The sequence below is a fragment of the Drosophila mojavensis genome, unplaced genomic scaffold (genome assembly GCF_018153725.1).
Source record: "Drosophila mojavensis isolate 15081-1352.22 unplaced genomic scaffold, ASM1815372v1 contig_74, whole genome shotgun sequence".
In the NCBI taxonomy this organism is placed as follows: Eukaryota; Metazoa; Arthropoda; class Insecta; order Diptera; family Drosophilidae; genus Drosophila; species Drosophila mojavensis.
Window position 1 is genome coordinate 8980276 of NW_025318899.1, and position 9725 is coordinate 8990000.

General features: G+C 44.9%; 2 protein-coding genes across 2 annotated transcripts in view; one reads left to right on the top strand and one right to left on the bottom strand.

Moving 5' to 3' along the window:
- Positions 1-2709: 2709 nt before the first annotated feature.
- LOC6581871 lies at positions 2710-3433 on the bottom strand. Its single transcript, XM_002007556.4, has one exon. The coding sequence runs from the start codon at positions 3343-3345 to the stop codon at positions 2782-2784; it is 564 nt and encodes a 187-aa protein (XP_002007592.1). The 5' UTR covers positions 3346-3433; the 3' UTR covers positions 2710-2781.
- A 4428-nt stretch (positions 3434-7861) lies between these two features.
- LOC116804309 (UPF0746 protein DDB_G0281095-like) overlaps positions 7862-9725 on the top strand; it is an 11203-nt gene continuing 9339 nt past the window's right edge. The window contains 1 exon segment of the mRNA XM_044010218.1: positions 7862-8002. Coding sequence (XP_043866153.1) covers positions 7862-8002 — 141 coding nt within the window.

Sequence of the window (9725 nt, forward strand, 5' to 3'; positions counted from 1 at the left end):
TGTGTGTGTCGGTGTGTGTGTGTTGCCATATCGCATATTGGATTTCGTGTTTGCACACTTTGGTGCCCCGTCTCCGTGCAACATTTTATGCTGATTACACGTCTAATCCGCAGCGTGTGCCTCAAAAACTGATGCCCCCTGCGTTGCCGCCGTCGCCGCAGTCGTTGATTGGGGTGGAGTCCAAGTCGTCCAAGTCGTCCAAGCGACTCGAAGACCAAGTCCAAGTCGGCATCGCGTCATCCAATTGCCGTTTGCACTATTGGCGTTTCACTTGATGCGGTAGAGCTTTAATTGCATACAGGGTGCCGAGGCAGAAGCCTTAAAAATTGAAGTTTTTACTAAGTCTTCAGCTGACAGAGAAAAGGGAGCAAGTGGAATTGGGAATTTCTTATGTTTCAATTTAAGTTCTTTCGGGCACATCTCGAGAGCAAGTTAGATTCTTTTATATTATATTTCTATTTCTAAAAGTAGTTTAATATTTATAAGAGTTTATTTGAAGCATTTCGTACTGTTCATACTTTTTTAATATCAAAATATAAATTCGTTCAAGTATGCTTCTGACCCCCTTATGATGCGGCGATTCTACTTTAAGATATTTTGTACTTAATCAAGATTTCATGTAGAAGAAATTCATAATTGTAAATATATTTAGCTTTATAATAGTTCTATAAAGCATAACAGATTTTAATGAATTAATATCATACTTATTTATTTTCGCTAAAAAATAAACAAGTTTAATATATTTTGATATATTTGATTTATTTATTTATATTTACATAAATATTTACTTATACATTAAAAGCACTTAAATTAAATTTTAGTTTATTTTTATATACATTTTGTTTTCATTCACATTCCTTGGCTATGTATTAATTCATTTATACAATATATGGCTGCCTTATATAATCTCTAGAAATATTCCAATATGATTTTATTTAATTTCACAGCATTTTTGAAATTCTCATGTTATAAGTCTCATGTGTCTTCCATATACGTAATACATACATGCACATCATTTTATGTCTATAGTATATATTATAATATTAAGAATTATATATATTGGTTTTCTTATTGAAAATAAATCCAATAGGATTTCACGGTCTTCTTTTTGCCCAACTCATTAAACCCTTTTCCCACTACGAATTCTATATATGATTTCTGTCACACCCTGTATGACGATCTTTATGCCTTAGCAATGCCCATCCCAAATCCATTTCCCATTGCCTATTCCCATTCTCATTTCCATTGGCGTTTAATTGGAATTCTGTGCAAATATAGAAACAAATAAAAACATGGCGAAAATCCAATAAATGTCCTGCCTTGCACGTGCAGCACGCAGCGCGACGCCAAGCGACGGCCGTGGGAGCGGACGGTCGGACGTACGTTCCACTGGGCAGCGTTAATTGAGGCGCGGCAAGGCTTCGCCAGGCAACGCATGAAACGGGATGAGTTGCATGGAAAGATGTGGCAGGGGCTTCACCATTGCCACACAATCCAGTGTCACAACAATCGATTGTCCTTTTTGTTGCCCGCATGCTGACATCATCAACATGGGCGTAGCCACCCTCTGAGCAGAGGCGAAGGAGGAGGAGGAGGAGGGAGATGGCAACGATAAAGACGAAGACCAAGGCGTAGGCAGCAGCAGAGACGAAGGCAGTGGCAGCTACGCACTTCCGATTTCCGGAACGTGTCTTGATGGATGTGCAGCAGCAGCAGCAGGAGCAGGAGGAGCAGCAGCAGCAGTCGCGGCTTTCAATTGATGCCGCGTGACACGTGTTTCGTGTTGTTTTTGCCGCTGCGCAGCTACCCTTGGATATATTTGCTTCATGCCGTTAGTGGGTGCACGTGTGCGGCTTGAAAGGATTCGTGCGCTGGCCGGAAGCCCATAAAACAGCCGCAGCAGTTGAAACCTTATCACATTGGGAAAATCGATTGTGCCATAGCGTACTGCACCATCCAGAGTCTAGGGAAGGGCGACAGAGTGAGGGGCTTCAGCTGCGTCTGGGCCGCCATTGCTGCGCAGTAGAAAAGTGCGCTAAAGAGAGCCGCTCCCGTTTGTAGACATTCCCCAAAAAAGTGCAGGAGACACGTGGGAAAAACAGAGAACACTAAACACTAAACACTAAACGGAAAATAGAAAATAGAAAAAAAAACCAAAAAAAATCTGCGCAAGCCAAGTCTGCGCGCAGTTCATGAGTCAAACGCAAAGCGAATAAATGTCTACACGAAAGCAAAGGCCCCTCCACACACAGCTGGCGGCTGTGCAGGCCAGGCGGCCGGGGCAGGCTATCCATCTGTCTGTCCGTCCATGGCTAGGCAAAGCCTGTCCAAACAATTGCCTGCGTCGATCTGTTTGAAAGCTGTGTTCGAACAAACGTCGCATTAACGCAACATTTTACCATTTTTATGGCCCAGAGAGCTGGCCAACAGCTCTCAGCTGCTGCCTGTTATCCAACACGGCTGCAGTCAGCCAGCCAGGCAGTCAGCCAGTGAGCCAGCCAGTCTTTTGGCTGGCCAGCTGTCCAGGTATGCGCCAAAAGCAGTGCAGTCTCCAGCTGTGAGCTGAACTCTTGCCAAACACGCGCCCAGTTGCCACAACTGGGCTTTTGCCTGCCAACGGGCGGGTTGCCAATTGGAAAGCTGGGAGGAATGCAGACGAGGTTATCGACGGTTTCATTTGGTCTAATCAGTTCAGCGACTATATATATATATATATATATATACAATATATTATGACATACAAAAACACGTATAAAAGAAAAGCTTGACACTAAAACACCGTTAGTTTGTTAGAGCGTACGTGGTGACCCCTATTATGGCAGCTTTGCCTAGACTACTCAGGTAGGGTATGATTTCAGGCAGGATAGGGCACAGGACCGTTGGCCCGAACCGCGAAACAGCCGCCGCTGCCGCGACGCCCACGTGAAAATAGTTCTCCTCCTGTACGCCAATGAATGTGCCGGACGCAATGTTGCCCAACAGCGAGATGTCCTTCACCGTGTCCGTGGAGCTGCTCCATTCGTCGCTCATGCTGCCCATCATGTCGTATAGCAGCAGTATCAATGAGAGGGCGTGCACCAGTGCCACGCCCGACTGCGACGAGTGCGAGTAGAACTCGATGTTGGCCAGCGGCAAGGGTATGACTTCCACAATGTTCGAGGACACCGCAAAGGTGCGATCGCACTCCCCGCCCCCCTCAAGAGTGCGCACCACCCCGAGCAGTCCGTGGACCAAGCAGAAGGCAGCCGCTGTATACGCGTACGGGAACTCGGCCGGCGTCAGAGCGTAGAGCGCGTAGCAGCAGGCTCCTACGAGTATCATATGGGAGAGGGCCGTTATGTACATATTGATAAAATATTTATGAAATGAATATAAAAATCGAGAAATCTATAAAAACAAAATGTCGGGTTTAAAAGAAATTTAAAATTTTTACAAAAACTAAAATTTGTTGTGTTCAGTTTGAATAAATTACTTTAAATGAATATCCTACACTAAAATGGGAAATATAACAATATTCCTACAACAACATCGAAAGACTGAGTATGTTTTTGGATTGGTGTCAAATCACGTTAGACATACATATCGCATCGAATGGAATATCGACAATGAAATGATATGGAAAATATGTGATGATTGATTGGAAATTGAGAAATACATTTTTCAAATAGATAAAATATTTACAAAATTAGTTAGACTTAATTGACTTTGACTTAGGGCTTAATCGAAATAAATAAATTGTAAATGATTGTAAATAAATTGTAAGATTTTGATTAGTATATAAATATTTTTAGAGATTTTATGAATAAAAAAAAAACATTTTAATATAAAAAATCTATATAAATGTAAATTAAATTGAAGCTTTAAAAATTCTGTCCAAATATATTAAAAATAAAAGCCATTTAAGATTATCCCTAATATTGATTCTGATTAAGAATGCACACTTATATATATACATTAGTAAATACCTGCACTTTATGGGGTCAGAGAAATCTGCTGCTGGCATATGCAAAATCAGGCAACAACAAATATCACGTGGAAATATTTTCAATGGGCTTGAAAAAATGTTCGACCTGTGCCTGGTTTTCTGATACGATCGCATTCCGGGCATTGGACAGTTGCTGCAGACTACTCTGGTTAGCCTGATTGACCCTCATAAAGTCAACTGCCAGCGAATTCGTTGGTGGACACGATCTAAATCAGCGCAGGCTGGTAAAAGTGCGCCAAGTACCATGTGATCGACTAGAAGATGCCCTGTAAAGTGGGTGGCAGATGACTGCACTGCAATTGGGAAGTTGGAGCAGTCCTTAGATTTCAATTAAATATATATAGCTAACACTATGTGGAAGGACTTTCTTCTCTTGAATAACTGTATTATAACCTATATGCTAAAATACTTTGCCTTCGATCTAGGGTATATACAATTGCATTGAGCAACGAACTGTAGCGCCAACATAGTTATAAAGCAAACTAACAAAGCTAAATGCAGGAAACGCTTTCCAGGAAACACCAACAACTGCAGCAGCAACAACAACTGAGCAGCAGCAGCAGCAATACATGCCTGGGCTGCTGGCTGATTGTGTTGTGTCCAAGTTTTTGGGTGCCGTGGCAAAAGCAAAAACAACAACAGCCAACAGCAGCCATGGCCAAGAGATTTATTTGCAAAAGTCCAGCAACAACAGCAACAACAACAATCACAGCAACTGCAGCAGGAGCAACGCCAGCAACAACAACAACAACAACAATCAGCAGTCGGCAGGCAACATGACTTGGTAGTTTTTCGTGTGCCTTGTTGCGCTGTTGTTTTGGCAGTTGCTAGTAGTCCTCGAAGATGAGATACTTGCCAGCTGATTAGCTGACACACAAACAGCAACAACAACCGGCAACAACAACTGGCAACAGCATAGTGGGCAGCACTGTCAGCCGGCTGCCAAGTCAAATCGTGTACACAATTGGCGCGACATGCAACATTATGCTGTACCTTCGTTGCCCAAAGAGACTCCATCCATGCCAGCCTCAACACGTCCCTAGCTATCCCTATGGCCTATGGCCGTGCCAGCCTCATTCCCGATGCAGCTGCTCTGCCCAGGCAATTGAAAGTGGCTTTGGTGGTGCTCAGTGGTGGTGCGGGTGCAACAGGCCAAAGTCCCGAGATCGGTTCGATTGGTCGAGCCGATTGGCAAAACGTTTTGCAGCAACAGTTTGACTTAATTTTCACCGATCTCTGTCTGTTATAGTCCGTTGTTGTTGCTGTTGCTGTTGTTGTTGCTGTTGTTGTTGTATCTGACTCTATTGTCTGTTCGGCTGGCTTTTCGTTTATTTTGGTTAGAGCCGCGCTTTCGCTTTGGCTGCCGCTTCGTGATTTGCGATTTTATCGCATTGAAATGAAATAATTTGAGTTCAAAATGATGAAGTTAATTGTGTTTATTAGGCTGCCAGTCACAAGAGCTCTAGCTCGTGTTTCAGCTGCCGCTGCTGCTGCTGCCGCTGCTGCTGCTGCTGTTGCAGCTGACTCACTCGCTGCGACCTGACTGTTGGATGTGCCCCGAGGGGCGCTTCCCTCTCTGCAATTGCAATGTTGCCCAAATAGTCGAGTCGGTTTATGCAAATTCGTGAATTTATGAGCTGTTTGCCATTAAGTCATTTTAAACGAAATCTTTTGGGGCCGCCTGCAGCACCAGCACCCACCACCAACAATAACAACAACAACAGCAACAACAATGGCCAGCATCGTATGGAAAAGCTAGAGTCAGAGTCAGAGTTGGCATCATGTTCCTGCCATTTGTTGTGGGAGCTGCTGCTGTTACCAGTTGGAGTCTGGAGTCTGGAGTCTTTACTCTGGACTTTCGAGTCTTGCTCCTGCCCAGCTTCGTGTCGTGTGCGATATTAATCGCTTTTGCTGAAACTCTGATGTCAGGCTGTGTGTCGTAACATGATTACGTGGTCCGAGGATACAAGACGGGCAACATGCAAAACCCAAAAGGAAATTGCCGAGCGAAAGTCTAAACGAAGCATAAATACCCTATGCGAGTTGGGTATATTAATATCTACTTAAATTTGTATCAATAAATTCTATTTAAGTTTTTATCAAAAGCTTTAATAATTGTTTAAAAAAAATTTAATAAAAAAATGTTGAAATTTCTAGGGTAAAGTCGATTCTTATATGTGAATTGTGGGTTTTCCTGTTAAAGAATCTACCTAGCTAAGGTCAAACTTCTTCTGCCTTCGCAATCTTCTCTGGAATTCAATTTCTTTTCATTGCTTCAAATGAAAACTTTGTTTAGACTCAGGCAGACATAATAAACCAAATTTATATATAGAATAGATATAGCTCTTAGAGTCAACAAAGGAAATTTCCTAGCAGATCTGTGAATTCCTTTCTCGAGTGCTGCAAGATCAATTCAAATATCATCAGGCCTGACTTTTGTCCCACTCCTGCTCTGCACAAACACAAAGCGTGATGAAATGCAATGAGCTGTAAACTGCTGCAGTTGTGGCAGCCGTCTGTGACATGCCACTGGCGTGACTTTCCCACTGTGCAACAGCAGCTTAGTGGACTTAATCACAGTGGGCTGTTAAAGGAGGGTTGTTGTTGTTGTTGCTGCTGCTGTCGCTCGAGCGAGAGATTTGGCATTTTGATGATCATATCGCGATTGGCAAAACGCTTGTCAGCCTCTCCTAATGAGCAGAACATCGGCTCGTGTGTCGGTCACGTGCACTGATTGCCTGCCACAAAGCGCAGCTGTCAAGTGGCAGGCGGCGGCATTGTAAGGTGGTTAAACCGGGTTGATATACGGACGTACGTACTGCCTATAGGGTTTGTTCATCCAGTTGTCGCATATAGCATTGGGACCCAATCAGACCGTACCAAATCGGTTGAGCCAACGAAATAGCTTGCATCTGGTGTCCACTGCAATCGATTCCCAGCGTTTACGAAGCGTGGCAACCCTGGACGTCCCTGGGCCACCCGGCCTACCCTCCGGGCGCCAAGCAACCCCCAGCCAAGTGGCCTGGCCTGACGTTGCCTGGCAACCAAGACTGAGTGGAGACTACGCTCACACACATTCTCTCTCTCTCTCTCTCTCTCTCTCTCTCTCTCTTTATCTGTCTCGCTCTCTGCGCGCATGTCACTCGCTTTTTTGAAGGCAGCCATTTTGAATTAATTTGCCGACTTTAATATATGCAACTGTCTCTCTCTCTCTCTCTTCTCAGTGGGCGGAGGAGGAGAGCGTTGGCAACGCAGACGCTTTGTAGACTTTTCCGCTCGTCTATCGATTTTCCTCTTCACCTTCGGCTTGTCTTCTTTCCTGTGGCAACATAATGTGACGCCCACATTGGCGGCAACTGGAGCCGTTGCCATAAATCTGTGGCTCGCTGACAGATTTCCATGAAGCCAATGCAAATCGCAGTCAAATCATGAGAAAAGGCAATTGCAATTGCAACTATTGTGAGGCAGAGTCAGTTGGCAGTTGCCAGTTATGGCAGCCGCATTTTGCATATGTCAGGAGCAACGCTCGCTGTGGCTGTGGCGCCACCACCACCGGCGGCCCACCACGTGCAGCTGTCTGCATTTTTTTCCTATTTAGTTGAAGGAGCGCCCAAGCGCTGGCTCACGATCTCGGCGAGCGCACGAATAACAACGCGGCCAAAAGCTCCTGAAATTATCATTGACCCCGGCGTGGCAATTGGGTCAGCGGTGCAACATTTGTTCGGTGACACAACACGAAAACATTTTCAGTTCCCATTCAGGCGCTCGCATGGAGCTGCGCTCTGGGCAGCGCAGCTGCCACGTGGCTGGCTTCAAGCGCTTTTACCTGGTTCCACGCTAATGAGACTCGCACCCCGGCCGACCTCTATTGACTCAATGCACAATGCGGCGGCCACGTGGCATGCCTCCAAGTGGGCGTGTGTGCAGCGGACGGTGTCGCTGAGCAACCACCACCAAAGCTTGCCCCTAATTGACGCACGTCCGTCTCAGAGCTCAGATCTCGGCATCCGGCACTCCGTGCGTCCTGGTCGTGTGGCACGCATATGAAAATTTAATTGCCGCATTTGTTTGATTCGTATTTCTATGGCTTGTAAGCGAACCGGCTCTGCCTAAGTCTGGGCGGGATGCGGCCTCCAATCAATTTGCTAAATTAGTTTAGATCCTTTGAATTGCTCACAAATTGGCAACAAAATGAAATAAATTAATATAAACAAGCGGCCGAGCGTGAGAGCCACGCGTTGCCAAGGGTGGTCCATAAAACTGTCCAAGCAATCGAGACAATGAAACCATTAAACAGCTCTAAGGCAATTCATTTGGATTTTATGATCAAACTTGGATGATAAATAATCTGACATGCATCTATATCTCTCATAAATACGTTCTATCCATATGCTTACAGTTTTTATGTATACATATATTTGACACATTTCTTTCTTTCTCATTTTACCTCTCTTGCACTTACTAGACTTACCCATCATTAGTATCAGCTAGGACTATCATTGCCTCTCTAGCTGAAAGGTTTCTATTCTGTTTGTCTCTCTGTTAATTTCTCACTGCATGTCTCTTTTTAAAACTCTCTCCCCCTATCTATCTCTCGCTCTCTCTCTCTCTCTCTCAACATCAGTTTCCTTATGAATCTATCTCTACTTCTTCCTCTTTGTATAAGTATCTTTATCTCTATCACTATCTATTGAATTTTTTCTTACTCTCTCTCTCTTTCCCGCTCTCTGTCTCAATCCATTTCTCTTTCTCTCATTCACAGTGTTTTTCTGACTTGCTCTCTCTCTCTCTGTTGTTCCCCTTCTCTCTATGCGGTTCTCTCTCCCTTCCTCTGATTTTTCATAATTCTCCTGCTCATATAAACATTCCTAAGTAACTTAAGAATATCTTCATCTCTTACCACTTTAAATCTCTACCAATATAAATTATTCTCTAGTTGGCTTTTCTCCGTTTCGCATTCTTTCGATTTGCAGGCTTTGAGACTTTTGCCAGCTGCCGCAATCTCAGCCAGACGAGGCATGCGATGCATATAAAACTGATTAATAGATGTCATCATGAGCTGTGGCAGCGAAAGGAAGCTGCTGCTGCTGCTGCTGCTGCATCTAAGACTCGCAGATTGCAACACAAATTCACTTAAGATTGCCACAGCCGCTGCAAGCAGCAGTCGCTGGCTGTAACAGAGGCTGCCTCTGTATCGTTGCCGGGGTCTGATGCCACTTGAGTTGCCTCTGCGCGCATGATGCATGATTAAGCGAGCATTTAACGGCTGCTAATGAATATGGTGCAGTTGCCACATAGATGATGCTGCAATGTCACACGCAATGCCACTGACACTGGGGGTCGCCAGAGGTCCACGGCTGCAACTGCAACAGAGGCGTCGCTGGAGTCAAAGCCAATCAAGAACGCATCATGCGTACGCCGACGCAAGCAGCAGGCAGCAGGCAGCGAGCAGTTGATGATGTGGCAGGCAGGTCTCTCAGCTGCAATTGATGTGGCAGCAGCAACAGCAACAGCAACAACAACAACAACAATGCCGTCGTTAAGTGCCGTCGCGTCTGAATCCCACATGCTCTGCGTCTGGCTATTCGCTATTTGCTATTTTGCCGTTGACTCGTCTGGAATGCAGATGTGGATGCAGTCGGACAGCGCGCACAGCAGCCCACTTGCTGCTCATATTTTCATAATATCAACAGCAACAGCAACAGCAACAACAACAACAACTGGCAACCCACTTCGTTGC